This window comes from Myodes glareolus, chromosome 4 (assembly GCF_982192425.1).
Source record: "Myodes glareolus chromosome 4, mMyoGla1.1, whole genome shotgun sequence".
NCBI classification, from domain to species: domain Eukaryota; kingdom Metazoa; phylum Chordata; class Mammalia; order Rodentia; family Cricetidae; genus Myodes; species Myodes glareolus.
In genome coordinates, this window is record NC_142029.1 from 23,917,785 (window position 1) to 23,933,523 (window position 15,739).

At 41.0% G+C, this 15,739-nt stretch overlaps 1 protein-coding gene across 3 annotated transcripts in view; it reads left to right on the top strand.

Annotated features, from left to right (window-relative positions):
- The first annotated feature begins 579 nt into the window (after positions 1-579).
- Positions 580-15,739, top strand: part of Dpp8 (dipeptidyl peptidase 8) — a 50,845-nt gene continuing 35,685 nt past the window's right edge. Inside the window, exons 1-7 of one of the 3 annotated variants that reach the window (XM_048424218.3) lie at positions 580-719; positions 3,005-3,138; positions 3,532-3,591; positions 5,159-5,431; positions 7,052-7,164; positions 8,182-8,355; positions 11,006-11,174. In XM_048424218.3, the coding sequence (XP_048280175.2) occupies positions 3,123-3,138; positions 3,532-3,591; positions 5,159-5,431; positions 7,052-7,164; positions 8,182-8,355; positions 11,006-11,174 (805 nt within the window). In that variant the 5' untranslated portion in view covers positions 580-719; positions 3,005-3,122. Of the gene's footprint in view, positions 720-897; positions 920-3,004; positions 3,139-3,531; positions 3,592-5,158; positions 5,432-7,051; positions 7,165-8,181; positions 8,356-11,005; positions 11,175-15,739 lie in introns of those variants that run through there. The other 2 variants (XM_048424219.3, XM_048424220.3) reach the window with 2 other exon arrangements.

Here is a 15,739-nt window from a genome sequence, read left to right on the forward strand (position 1 = left end):
CTGAAGATCTTTTACATTGAAGCCAAATTTCTCTACCTAAAGTCAGGTTTCTTTCCATCATAACTGTATAATGCTGATATCGCCAAAGCCAGAGCCTCTGTCATCTCAAAAAAGCAGGAATTTTTGCCTTTTTGGCTTCCTGCTTTAATGCAAAGGGGTGGGGACAGAGACAGACAGAAAGACAGCTCGCTATATAAAGGTTGGATGACAGCCTGAGGGAGCCGGTGTTCTTCCAAAACCTTTTGAACTCGGGCTCCAGTCTTGGTGGCAAGGGCCTGTACCTGCTGAACCATCTCACCGGCCCGTGAACAGGAAGTATGTCTATTTTAAGTAGGCATTGTAGATACATTGACGGTGTGGTGGGGTGAATGCTTGATTCCTCTCAGAACTTTTAGCAAATCTGTTTGGCGCGCCTCCTCCGGTCGCCTGGCGGCGCTGTGGGGTCCCGGTCGTGCGCAGTGGCGACAGTCGTCCTTCTTGGTCCGGCCGCTAGCCTTTCCCTGTCGGAGGGCGGGGTTCCAGGAACCGGAAGTGCCGAGGCCTCTGCCGCCGTCTCGGTCGCCGCCGCCTTTAAGTCTCTTCGTCCGCCGTCTGGGTGCAGCCGGTGCCGCCGCCGAGGAAGCTGCTGTGGCCCGGACGGGAGCGGAGGCGGCGCGGCATGAAGCGGCGTAGGCCCGCTCCATAGCGCGTCGGGACGGTCCGGGCGGGCCCGGGGGAAGGTGCAGTATCCGCCCGCTCTCCCTCCCCTGCGCCCGCGAGGCCGCGGTACTCCGGCCGGCCGACCTCAGGCCACTCCCGTGGGGCAGAGCGGGTGGCTGGGCCCCGCTGGCCGGAAGAGGAAGCACAGACTCGGATGGCGAGGCCGCCAACGTTCGCTAGGCGCCTCTGAACGCTGGCTGCTGCCCGCTCGGACTCGCACGTCCGTTATCTTGATAGAGCCTGGCTTGGGTTGGGATGCCGGGGAAGGTCCGGGCTTACGGAGGAGGAAACGGAAGTCTGCAAAGGCGAAGGGGTTCGCCTGAGGTCCGCCAGTGGCGGATGGGATTCACCTTCGGACTCGCTGCTTTTTCCCAGCCGGTGTTCCTTCCTCTCTCCTGCTTCACTCTAGATCCATTCCTCCGCGCTCACTCTCTCGCTGCCATTCTGTTCCACCCATCCGTTCGCAGTAGGGTCCTTGCCCTTCCTGTCCAGCTTGCTCATCCTCTTTAAGCCTTAGTGTTCAGACTGTCGTTCCTTGCCACATTCCCTACCACACCTCTTCTTCTTCATTCATAGCTTTCAAGTGGGGTGTGCAGAGTTTAGATGACTGATCAGCCCTTACCATAAAAACTGTTGGATGCTGTATCAGTGGACCACACCCCAAGAATCTCAAAACCCCTTTTAACCCAACATACCATTCTCAGAGTGAGGGACTTTGCGCTTTGAGAAGGTATCTCTTGAATCTTAGCCTGTTGCTGCTGTCCAATTTTTTTTTTCCCTCCTTTGACCATATAGTTTTTCTCACCTTTCCATCTCCTATGTGGAATAGGGAGCTTGGAGTCTAACCTGGTGACAAATACGATGTAATCACATACACAAAAAATTTTTTCTAAGCTAGATTATCAACCGTCTTAGTGATTGTTTCTCCAGAAAAGCTACCCATCTCACTTATTCTCAGTAATATGACAAGAAAAAGAGGGCAGAAATGGAATGCACCAATAATAAATAGGGCATCCTTTACCTTGTCAAGAATTCTAGCTGGGTATGGTGGTGCATACCTGTAACCCCAGTATTTGGGAGACTGAGGCAAGGTCTTGAGTTCAAGGCCAGCCTTGGCTACAGAGTGACCCTGTCTCCAAACAGACAAATGAACACAATTTAGATGATTAAATTCAAGTTCCTTCTTTCAAAAAAAAGCGCATAATGCACATTTTTATCGTACTGAATTTATTTTCTCACCAACTCGATATGACATCATGTAAAAGAAACATAGGTGCATAGAAATAAATTATATCTTTGTGTGTGTGTGCTCGTGTGCGCTCGCGGCTCTACACACACATCTTGGGGATCAAGTGGAAGTCGGAGAATAATTCTTGAGAGTCAGTTCTCCCCAACTACCCTTTGTTGAGTCACTCTCAATTGCTGCATACTCCAGTCTAGCTGACCCTCCAACTTTGGCCCATTCCATCTATGACTCCCTTGTTGCATTAGGGATGCTGGGTTTACAGATATGCCAACACTTTCCTGGTTTTAAGGGATCCTTAGGCTTCTGTTGCAAATGCTTTTTACTCTTTAAACCAATTTCCTGATCTTAGAAATAAATTGCATCTGCCACTCTCAAGGCATTACAATTGGGACCTCACATCTATTTTATTTTCAATTTATTGCCAACTTAATTTTCAATTGTGTATATGTGAGGGTATGTACCTGTGAGTACAATTTCTGTAGAAACCACAGGTGTTGGATTCCCCCTTAGAACTGGTCTTAGCAGTGAGTGTGAGCAGCCGGAAGTGGATGCAGGGAACCATAATTGGAGCCTCTGCAATAGCATTACTTGCTCTTAACCCCTGAGTCATCTCCAGTCCACTTTTGCAATTTTTTCAAACCCTTCTAAAATTTTCCCTTTAATGTGTCTGGGTGTCAAGATTTACATTATTGTTAGACTTAACTCTTCAATTTGAGCCATACATTTCTGGAAAAAGTAATTTTGGAACTGGGCTTATTAGCAAAGGCCTGTAATTTCAGCACTCAGGAGGCTGAAGCAGGAAGACTAAGAATTCAAACCTGCCTGGGATTTGCAAGACTGATCCAAAAAGAAAACTCGCTCACTTTCTCTCTCTCTCTCTCTCCACCTATCCACATACAAACACAATTTTGATAAGTTGAAGATCCAAAATAATTCAGGCATTACATATTACACTAAAAGGAAGTCTATCAGTTAATATCATTTTGGGGTTTTTAGGCTTTATTTTTTGGCCATATATGGTCCATTTTAATGACCAACAATCTCTTATCTGGTAAACAGGATTGGATGGTGAGAAAAGGAAAGATTCCTGTGAGAAGAGATCAGGATGAACGGAGAGCTCTGTGCTTAAAGTTGGGCCAGGTGAAAATGATCTCTTTCAAAGTAGAGATCTGAGCAGATGAAAATACAATCAGGTAGGCACCAGGGAAGGTCCACAGGTGAAGAGGTTGGTGGGACAGTGAAATGTATGCACTGAGCTGGGAATGACTAGGACCCTGTTTGAGAATGTATTGTATATAGAATGTCAGGGAATTATGGAAATTAGTTACATAGTTGTGCAAATTGCACCCCATCTGTTGTAGAAATGGCAGAATAAATAATTTAGTGTGAACAGAGCTGCAGAATGTCATTTGAACTATGCAATGTGTATATGTGTGGAAACAAATAGCACAGACCATTCAGAAAGTCTCAGTTTTTAAATAGAAACTGATGGGAGTTTTTATGAAGGATTCTAAAGTTGGTAATGACTCCAGCTGAGCAATAAGGCTCTGGAAGTCTGTTCTGAGTGGCTCTCTTCTGTTCCTCAGCCTTGTACTTGAAAGGGATGGAGTGGAGATGGGATTTCACACGTAAGAGAACTGAGTCAGGTTAGTATAGAGTCTTCTAATTTTAGTCCCTTGCTCCATCAGAAAACTAGGTCCTTTGACACACTTGATTGAAAATAGGCCTCTACTAGCTTTCAGGCGGGCCAGCAGCCACTACTTTCACATACTGCCACTTGATACTCTGAGTCCCAGCTATCTAAAAGCTCAGTTCTCTGCCGGATTTTAGTTGGTGGAACCTTGGATGCCAATGATGGCAGTGATACAACTCTACCTGATGTAACAGTATTTGGACTGCTCTAGTTTGTCAGTGTCACATTAGAAGTAACAGTATCATGCACTGTAACAAGGAAGATGATACCCTGTTCCCTGTGCACAGTTCAGCACTTTTGCATACCAGTAATGCAAATTAGGTGGACTGACTCACAGCCCACACTTCTCAGTAACTTGTTAGATCCCAGATAACTGAGCATGAATTAATGTTAACCTGCAAAGCTGAGCTTTAAAAAAAGACATCATCTTAAATACACAGCCATGTATTGATTATTGGAGAAGTAGTTAATGATTATGTGAAACATGGTTACATAAGTAGTTTGTTTTCTTTTGTGGAACTGGAATTGAACCCACCACAAAGTTAAATCTCTACGTGGTTTTATAATAGCTTTTTTGTTGTGGTGGTTATTTTTCTCTAATACTTTGCTCATGTTAGTTGAAATATCAGGAAAAAAATCAAGGGGGAAAGTATATCTTCTGGGTTTGTAAAATAAGTACAATCAGTTCTCAAAGCTATTAAGTAATTATGGTGTTAAACTGGTAATTTGAGTTCAGACTTACAAAATGCTAATGTGAACACTATATGCTTTCTTCATTAACTACTTCAACTAATTAAAGTCATTTAAAGATAGTATATTTTTCTTTTTTGAACAGTATAGAAGTTATATAATGAGAAAAAATAGTCATGTAGTTATCAGTAAAACACTAAGTACCATTGGTACTTGATAGTGTCTAGAGAAGAGCAGGAGGTTGAGAATGTATCAATCTGTAAGTGTTTAGTTGTTTGGAGCCCTTCTCTGCAAGAGAAAACAGTGCACTTTTTTAGGTTACTGCCCTAGTTATAAATTCAATGTTTGTAACAATGTTGTTACTATTCTAATTTATTACATTTTAGAAACAGTGATCAACATTTGATAGAAGTGTTACTTTTTAAAATGCAAAAACACTTACCTCCCTTGGCACATAGCTTCAGTATTGACATGCTTTGGGATGGAATGTAGCAGCCAACTGGCACATGGCCTGTTTCCTTCCAGTGTGGGAAAGGAAAAGGAATTTTGGAAAGAGATACCCCAAGGAGGGCCTTTTATAAAAGTTCCTGGAGGGATTTATACTCACTGTGAAATTGACATGACCTGAATTTTTTTAAAAAAAAAAATCTTTTTGGAACTGAGCACAGAGGTGGGGGGTGGGAGGCACCACTATTGCTTTTCTTATTGGGTTTCATTGCAGCTGTGTTGTAAGGCCTGTCATTGGTTTGTTTGATTGTTTGGTTGGTTTTTTGGCCCTATCATTGTGATGTGATAATATATGAACAGCTTCTTGTGCCTTGTTTATCCAGGAAAATGCAACATGGCAGCAGCAATGGAAACAGAACAGCTGGGTGTTGAGATATTTGAAACTGCAGAGTGTGAGGAGGGAACTATTGAATCACAGGATCGACCTAAACTGGAGCCATTTTATGTCGAACGATATTCTTGGAGTCAGCTAAAAAAGCTGCTTGCTGATACCAGAAAATATCATGGCTACATGATGGCTAAGGCCCCGCACGATTTTATGTTTGTAAAGAGGACGGATCCAGACAGCCCTCACTCAGACAGGGTCTATTATCTTGGTGAGTGTGAAATTGCACTTCGGGAGAGGAGGCGTTTTCTTTTTTCTTTCTTTTTTTTTTCCCCCAAACTTTGGGGTGTGCCCCACAGGAATAAAAAAAACTGGGAAGGGGTAACCCTCTAACCCCCAGGAGTAGCCCAGGGGGAGAGAGGCTACCTGAGGGGAAGGAAGCACAAAAGGAACCCGCTGTAGACCCAGGGCAAAGGGAATGCCATCGGTGCTGGGACCTGTGAACACTACAAGAAGAAACTCAAGCATGGTGGGACTGGCTCCAGGCACACAGGCTCCTGCTTCAGTCTCTTCTTGTGTGTTGACATAACAGATGTGCTCTACCACATCCAGTAGGAACTCATTTTGGTGTGGGGGGTTGTATTTTGGTGTGTACAGGGTTTCTCTGTAGCTTTGGAGCCTGTCCTGGAACTAGCTCTGGTAGACCAGGCTGTCCTCGAACTCACAGAGATCCACCTGCCTCTGCTTCCTGAGTGCTGGGATTAAAAAGAAGAAATTTTCTAATCTAAAGTCACACTGAAATCTCATCCTGTAATTTACTGAAACTAACAACAAAATAAGATAATGAATTGTCTTAATTCTTTTTTTTAAATATTTATTTATTTATTATGTATACAATATTTTGTCTGTGTGTCTGTCTGCAGGCCAGAAGAGGGCATCAGATATCAGTTCAGATGGTTGTGAGCCACCATGTGGTTGCTGGGAATTGAACTCAGGACCTTTGGAAGAGCAGTAATGCTCTTAACCACTGAGCCATCTCTCCAGCCCCAAATTGTCTTAATTCTTATATTGTTTTAATATAAGAATTTAAAAACTTTAATAAGTTTTGTCTTTAGCCAGGTGGTGGCGTGCATGCATGAGTGTGTGTGCACGTGCTCATACACACACAAAAATCATAAAAGAAAACTTTAATATCAGGGCATTTTTTTCTGACATTTGGGGAGTTGTTTTTATGTTTACTTCTTACTCTGGTTTTCCGAGACTGTCCATCTGCCCAGACTGACATCTAACTTACAATCCTGCCAATTGTAGACGTGTGTCCTGATACCATAGAATCCTTGGGGAGCTTGTTGTTATTTTCCTTACTTAGTTTTTTTGAGACAAGGTTTCAGTTAGCCCCAGCTGGTCTCAAACTCCAGATTCTCCTGTCTCTATCTCCTGAACTCCGAGATTACAGGTGTTTGGCTACCATGCCCAGCTTGAAACAATTTTTGTTTTTTAAATAATTTATTTTTATTTTATGTGCATTGGTATTTTGCCTGCATGTGTATGTCTGTGTGAGGGTGTCAGATCTTGAAGCTGAAGACAGTTGTTAGCCACCATGTGGGTTCTGGGAATTGAACTCAGGTCCTCTGGAAGAGCAGTCTGGAAGTGCTCTGAAATGCTGAGCCTTCTCTTCTAGCTATGAAACATTGTTTTTATTGAAGAAAATTTCCAAGGCATAAGGCATGTACACATCCTACTCAGTAACACCATTTTGGTTCCTGTGAAATGGAAAACATTGTAATATGTAGAAGACATTATGTATTTATGACTATTGTTGTAATAAGGACAGTATTACAAAATAGTAATATGTTTTTTTAGTAATATGGGTTTTTTTTCCCCCTTATAGCTATGTCTGGTGAGAACAGAGAAAATACACTATTTTATTCTGAAATCCCTAAAACCATCAACAGAGCGGCAGTCTTAATGCTTTCTTGGAAGCCTCTTTTGGACCTTTTTCAGGTTGGAAAAAATATTCTTGTTTCTATGATTTGGTATATATTTTCTCATTTATTTCAGGACAAAAACTCATCTAGGACTTTATATTTTAAGTAGATGTGAATTAAAAGGAACTAAAATATTTTATTATTGTTACATGTATGACCTTAAAATCAACCAATTCCTTATATCTAAAACCATAGGACATTACAATTCAAGTTTTTGGTCTTTCGTTTCATTTATTTTAAATACTTTAGATTTCTTTAGGTTGCATGGATGAATGATTGCCTGCATGTCTGTCTGTGCACCATTGCATGACTGGTGGCAAAAGAGGGCATTGGACCCCTTGAAACTGGAGTTATAGATAGTTGTGAGTCATCTATGTGGGTGCTGGGAATCAAACTCAGGTCCCTTGAAGAACAACAAATATTCTTAAACACTGAGCCATCTCTCCAGCCCTATTTTGTTTGTATTTGAGACAAGGTTTCACTCTGTACTCTGATTGGCCTTGAAGCTCACTATGTAAACCAGACTGGCCTCGAACTTCTGTCAATCCTCTTGCCTCTGTCTTCTGAAACTTTGTACATTCCTGTAATCCCAGTACTTAGCAAAGGTGGAGGTAGAAAAGCCAGAAGATCAGAAGATTGAGGTTAGCCAGTACCCCACCACACATGCTCACAACAGTCTATTCTCTTGACTTGCCTAGAGTATGCTCAGCTGCTATGTTCAGTCCCTACCTAGGTAGCTGGGTTAGATCCCTGCTCTACAACTAACTGTATGCAAAATTACCTAATTATGATTAGATTATAGAGGGCCTTGACTACTAAGATGATGGATTTTATTCTTGTTTTCTAATGTCTGCAATAGTGATTAAATGGATCTTTACGAAATTTCAGGAGAGTTTCTGAAATTAATCTACTTACTGGCAACTTTAGAGTCATTCAGGGCACAGACTAAGCCCTGGAGAGATGCTAGAGTTTCATTGAGTTGCAAAGGCCTGTTCTTGGGAGACTGGAATGGGTGACTTTCCTTTTGTCTTAGGCGACACTAGACTATGGGATGTATTCTCGAGAGGAAGAGCTACTCAGAGAAAGAAAGCGCATCGGAACCGTGGGAATCGCAGCTTACGATTATCACCCAGGAAGCGGAACATTCCTGTTCCAAGCTGGTAGTGGAATTTACCATATCAAAGATGGAGGCCCACACGGATTTACAGTAAGTGGCAGTTATTGTGTGTGAAATGTTTTGGGGTCCTAGAGAGAATTTGTACCCAAAATCAGAAAGGAAATAAATGAACAAACCAAAAAAGTCAGTTTACCCACCAGCTAAGAAATTAATATTAGTTTTTAATTTTAAGAGTTGATAGCTTGGGACCAGTGAGAATGGCTGGACAGTTAAAAATACCAGCCGTTTTTCCAGAGGACCCAAGTTCAATTCCCAGAATCCACATGGTGGATCATAGTTCCAGATCCTACACCCTCTTCTGGCTTCCATAACACCAGGCATGCAAGCAGTACGGACATGCATGTAGGCAAAACGCCCATACACGTTAAATAAAAATAAAATCTTAAACAAACAAATGAAAAACAGATAGGCACTGGAGAAATGGCAGTTCAGTTCCCAGCATCTACATCAGGCAACACACAGCTGCCTGTAACTCCAGCTCTAGAGGATTCCCTGGCTTCTACAGGTACTTGCACCCACATATGCATAAACATAGACAGACACACATAGTTAAAATTAAAATAGCTGGGCAGTGGTGTTGCATGTCTTTAATCCCAGCACTCAGAAGGCAGAGGAAGGCAGATCTCTGAGTTCAAGGCCAGCCAGGTCGGCAAAGTGAGTTCCAGGACAGCCAAGGCTGTTACACAGAGAAGCCCAGCCTCCAATAACCAAAAAAGGATAAAAATAAAAATTTTGAAAAGGTTGGTTCCATTTTTCTAAAAATTTACTTTATGTGTCTTGGGGAGGTGTGAGTACAGGTGCTCTCAAGGCTAGGGTATAAATCCTGGAGTTGGGGGCAGTTGTGTGCTGTCTGATATGCACGCTGGGAATTAAACAAGCTTTCTCAGCGAGAGCAGTATGTGCTCTTCAGCCCCAAGGTAGAAATTTTAAAATGCTCAAAATCTTTTCTGTGTTGAGAGATACAGAAAATGGCATCAATTTTCATTTTCTCTAAGTGATAAGGGAGATCTTGAAAGGTATTATCAAGGTGTTTTATCTTTTTGGTTTCCCTGAAAAGCTTATTATTTTAATAGATGAATTTTTGTTTGGTTTTATTCAAAGTAATTATTTATGAACTATTGAAGCTATGCTTTTCATAGAATTGTATTGGTTTTAGCTATCATTTCACTAAAATTTTTGGAAGGGCTGGAGAGATGACTCAGTGGTTAAGAGTACTGGATGTTCTTCCAGAAGAGCTGGATTCAATTCCCAGAACCCACATGACAGCTCACAGTAGCCTGTAACCCTAATTCCAGGTGATATAATGCCCATTTCTGGCCTTACCAGGCACCAGTCACATTTGTGGTACACAGACATGCATGCAGACAACACACCCATATATATACATAACATGAAAATAAAACTTTTTAAAAAGTTAAGATTTTCCATGTATTTATTTATTTGTTTGTTTGGTGTGTATGTGTATACTTGCATGCCACAGGGTGTGTATGTAGGTCAGCGGACAAATTGCAGTACTCAGTTCTCTTATTGCACCTTGTAGGACCCAGGGTCTGAACTCAGATTGTTGGTCTGAGCAACAGGAGCCTTTACCTGCTGAGCCATCTTACCATGCCTCATTACATTTTTTATAAGTGAATTTATTTTTATTGGTAAAATTTTTAAATGTTTCATGATATGTTCGAAATTGTGTTTGAGACTATTCAACACGCCAGGCATAGTGGCAGATGCCCTTTCTTCCAACACTCAGGAGACAGAAGCAAGTGGATCTCTGTCTGGTCTACTTAATGAGTTCCAGACTAGCTAAAAGCTATAGTGACACCCTGTCTCAATAAAATGTTTGGGGCCTAGAGAGATAGCTCAGAGATTAAGAGTACTGACTGCTCTTCCAGAGGTCCTGAGTTCAGTTCCCAGCAACCACATGGTGGCCCACAACCACCTATAGTGAGATCTGGTGCCCTTTTTTGGCGTGTAGGCAGAGACTGCCTACAAAATCAATCAATCAATCAATCAATCAATCAACAAATCTTTTTTAAAGGATTTCTAAAAAATTTAAAGATTTAAAAAAAGATTTATTTATTATGTATATAGTGTTCTATCTGCATGTATGTCTGCAGACCTCTGAGCCATCTCTCCAGCCCCCTTAAATAAATCTTTAAAAAAAAAAGTTCAAGAGTGGTGGTGGTGGTGGTGGTGGAGGAACACACCCTTAATCCAAACACTTAGGAAGCAGAGGCAGGTGAATCTATGAGTTTGAGGCCAGCCTGGTCAACAGAGTGAGTTTCAGGACAGCCAAGACTACACAGAGAAACCCTATCTCGGGAAAAAAAAAAAAATTATAAAGCTTAAAAAAGACGTTCAACAGATAATAACCATTATACAGGCTGAGCAGCAGACTTCATAAAATACTCTTACACTGTCTTGGTGTGTAATGCAGTATTTATTCTCTATTACTCTTAGCTTTTCCATTCATCCTTTCAAAAAGAGCCATGAATAAGTTAAAACAATTGAAAGTATATATATATATATATATATATATATATTTTTTTTTTTTTTTTCTGGGATGTAGCTGCTTTGGACATTTTAGTTAGAAAGGGCATCTATCTTATAGGAAAAAAACTGGAAAACAAACTTGTATTTGTGAACCTGATAACTTACCTTAAAATGTTGTTGACTTTTCTAGCAACAACCTTTACGGCCCAATCTAGTGGAAACGAGTTGTCCCAATATACGAATGGATCCAAAATTATGCCCTGCTGACCCAGACTGGATAGCTTTCATTCACAGCAACGATATCTGGATCTCGAACCTCGTAACCAGGGAAGAACGGAGGATCACCTATGTGCACAATGGTAAGGCAGAGCTTTGCAGCCTGGATTTGCTGATTTGTGTGTGGAAAGCTGGTTTTGATTTTACTTCCATTTGAAATTAATGCAAACTGGGTGATTTTTATTTTTTAAGTTCAGATGTTTAAAAATTGGAAGGTATGGAGAAGGAGAGAGAATACATGGTCTGCACCCCTTAGATAATGCCACTCTCTTCTCAGCCCTTTTCAAGTACCACAGTGCATCTCTTGTTCTTCTAGCCTAGAAGGGCTGGCCCCAGGTCCCCAAACCTTTCTCAATAAGTGAAATTTTAATTAAGAAAATTAGACTTGTTTGGCAGATACAGACAGAAAAAACAGTTCCACATTATTAGATAGCCCCTGAAAAACAATCTCCCCATTTTGGAGAGCCTATTTAGCTACTGTTTTATAGTGGAAAAAATGGAATGTGGCAGAACCATGTGCATTGTGGAAATATTTAAGTAGGATTTATTGAGTGACAAACGGAGTCTGAGGCATTAGGAATACAAATTCAATTATGTCTCAAAAAAACAACAGCCACACATAGTGGTGCCTCTAATTCCAGCACCTGGGAGACAGAGACAGGCGGGTCTCTGAGTTTGAGGCCAGCCTGGTCTAAAGAAGGAACTCCAGGACAGCCAGAGCTACACAGAGAAACTCTGCCTCAAAAACAACAACAAAACTAAAAAGTTTCAAAAGGTAGAACTTGAATTTGTCATAGATTGATTGCTGGACTGAGTTCACAAAGAAGAAGAATGAAGAAAGAGGAAGTATGAGAATGAAGGCCTTCCTGTAGCTTCCCAGCATTTTCTCCATCCTCACTGTCTCTGCATTGCTGGGTCATTTGCTGTACTTCTCATTCATATATTACATGCAGTTAGGCCCATGATAACTGTGTGTCTGTAATGGACACATGCATTTTGTGATATTATTATTGGTCATTCCCTCAGCAATGCAGTGAAATAACTGATTACATTGTCTACAGTGTAAGTCAGTAATCTCATTAAAATCTGCATGAGGATGCACTTGGGCTCTGCGGAAACACTAGTGTTTTATATAAAAAGACTTGTGGTATTTGAACGGGATCTAAAGGAGAACTGTGGCAAGTGTACAAATTGAATAAGGCGATGCTGGCCATCAAGCAACTAAATAAACAATCATAGCAATTCAGAGTAGGTCAAATGAGGAGTACTATAGAGCACCAAGAGAAGCAGTATTTGGGGAAGACTTTCCAGAGATCATTGTAATTGATCTTAAGTGGTGCCTATATGTTAGCAAAGTATTCCAGAAAGCGAACTGTGTGATAAAAGTCTTATTCTGAAAGGTGCTGTGGCCTTTGTGAGGAGCTGGAAGCACTCAATTGTCCAGTACTGGTGGGGATCAATGGAGGAGTCTTCGGCAGATGAGCCAGGTGGCTCTGGTTGTACTGTCATAAAGGGTTTGGGTGCTACAGACCATGACACCAGAGCTTGGCAGCTGTCATCACTGAAGTCACAAGTCTTGAAAATTGAAGCCCTTTTTCATCCTGTCAACAAACACTGATCACTACACACCACTTACTGTATTTGAGACTGAGACTAGAAGCTCTCACAAAAACTGTCAGAAAATAAGGCATTTTAAAATCTTTTTTTTTTTTTTTAATTCAGGCTTTCTTTTTCTTTTTGTTAGCCCTGGTTGTCTCAGACAGAACTCACTACATAGACCAGGCTAACCTTGAACTCTAGAGATCTGTCTGCTTCTGCCTCCCAAGTTTGCTGTTGTTAAGGCTGTGCACCATTATGCCTGGCTTTCTTTTATAAAATTGTTTTCCTCAGGAAGTAGAAAAAGACAAGATCTTCTGAGTAAATTGAAAGAAAGCATGGGGACCTTGGGAAAGGGTTGAAGGGGCAGGGGAGGGCAGGGAGGGGAGCAGAGAAAAATGTAGAGCTCAGTAAAAGTCAATAAAAAATTACAAAAAAACCCTACAAACCAAAAAAATTTGTTTTTCTCAGAGAATTTGTGAAGAGTGGTAGAATTTAAAGTAGAAAGTACTGGAGTTCTGGAGGATATTATAGTTTTTACTTTTTTCTTTACTATTCATATAAGGATGTGGTATATTTATTATTTCTGTTATTAGTGTAGTGGTTAAGAGCACAGGTAGAGAATATAGAATGTAACAGAACCAGGCCCTCTGAGTTAATTCTGACCTCATCAAATTAATATTTCTCTTGGTTTCTACATATGTAAAAATGTGAGTATAATCACAGGATTTCCAGGAGGCCTTAACAAGTTAATTTTTGTGCAGTGTTTAGAATTATGACTGAAGCATAGTAAGGGCTGTGAATTGTCTGCTTAGATAGAAAGAGATGGAGGGAGGGAACGTGGTCAACAGTGTGTTAATCACAGGAGGGTGGGATGAAAGCCCATCTTAGAAAATGAATTTGGTCTGTCAGGGTACATGTGTGTTTATTCTCTGCTTAATATGACAGAGAAATTTAAAAGTACTGGTTCCTGCCCTCATTTACCCTCTACTGGGAAGACAAGGTGATACCAGTTAGCCAGTTAGTGACTTGTAATATTGTAGCAGAAATACAAACAACAGTGTTACCTGTCCTCACATTTAAAGAAGAACAGAATAGATAGAAAGTTGGAGTGTAGTTTAAAGTAATTGAAGGATGCTAGAAACCCATCACTGATCTTGGCTTTTTTACTAATTCCTTGTTTCAGAAAGCTCAGAACACATTGTTGTCATTAGCTTGGGTCTGAAACTCATTTGGTAGTAAAATCTGACCTGAACTGGCTTGAGAGTATTTATAACATTTGCCCTGCCTGCTCAGCATGCTTTCCCTTTAGTTTGCTGCTGGAATGGTGGGGTGTTAGACTACAGCTTATCTGTCTGTGCTGCTGCTGCTGTTACACAGCACCTCATAAATGTGCACTGTAGGAAGAGTCTCTGAATTCCAAATACCTGACTCGGTTTTTGAATAAGGGAAGTATTGGTTCTTATTGAACATTCATTTCACATAATGTAGAATACAGATGATCAAAAATGGCAAATTAAAGCCAGCTGTAATGGCACATTCCTTTAATTGCAGCACTTGGGAGGCAAAGGCAGGCAGATCAAGGCCAGCCTGATTTACAGAGTGAGTTCAAGGGCAACCAGGGCTACAAAGAGAAACCCAGTCCAGAAATAAACAAATAGAACGAAAGAAAGAACGAAAGAAAGAAAGAAAGAAAGAAAGAAAGAAAGAAAGAAAGAAAGAAAACAAAATTAAATCTTACCCGTGCTGGGCACGGTAGTATATGCCTATAATCTAAGCACATAAGAGTCTGAAGTAGGATTACGTGCAGTTCAAGACTAGCTTGGGCAGCATAGCAAGACCCTGTCTTTAAAACAGAAAATAAAATCATAATAATATGTTACTGCCCACCAAGTAAACAAGCAAAAGTGAGAATATTGAGAACACCAACTGTTGGTAAGAGTGTAGAATAATAAAAATGCATCCCCGCACAGTTAAATACACTAACAAGTATCTTGGGATACTTGCTCAAAGATATTAAAGCACATGTCCATGGAAATTACTGTGTAAGAATAAATGTTCACATCATCTGTATTCACAGTCACCAAAAGCAGCCCACATGTCAGCAGAAGAATGGATGAAAGAGCCACAATATCACCCAACATGGTGGCCCACACCTTTAGTACCAGCACTCAGGAGGCAGAGGCACCCAGTCTCTGCGATGAAGGCTAACTTGGTCTACATAGTAAGTTCTAGGGCCAGCCATGGCCTATCACATAGCAAGACCCTGTCTGTCTTAGTTACTGTTCTATAGCTGTGATGAAATGTCATGACCAAGGCATTTAATTGGGAACTTGCTTATAGTTACGGAGGGTTAGTCCATGTTTAGTATGACAGGAAGTGTGGGGGCAGGCAGGCAGAGAGAGACTGGGCCTTGCTTCGGTTTTTGAAACCTTAAAGCCCACCCTCAGTGACATACTCCTCCAATAAGACCACACCTCCTAATGCTTCCAAACCATTCCATTAACTGGGGACCAAGCATTCAAGCATATGAGACTATGGGGACCATTCTTATTCAAACCATTCCACTGTCTTAAAAAAAAAATCCATTGTATCTATGAATTATTACTTAACAAACAGGAACTAAGTACTGATAAATGTCAAAACACTGATGATTTTTAAAAACAAGTCACATTCAAATTATACTGTAAACATTTTGCCCATGATACCAAATTTTACATAATGATGGCTTTGTGATTTATTTGTTTAGGTAGTTATTGGTGCTTAGGGTACTAGAGCCAAGCAAATGCTGATGTGTCATAATGGAGTGAATCAATTTCCCCAAGGTCATACAATAGGTAAATGGCGAGGCTCAGACTTCAATTCAGTCTGGCTCCACAGTTGACCACTACAGTCAGTTACCTTTTTCTTTTTTCTTTTTCTTTTTTTGTTTTGTTTTGTTTTGTTTGTTTTTGGTTTTTGGTTTTTTAGTTTTGTTTTTTCAAGACAAGGTCTCTGTGTAATAGCTCTGGCTATCCTGGAACTGGGATTCATATACCAGGCTGGCCTCGAA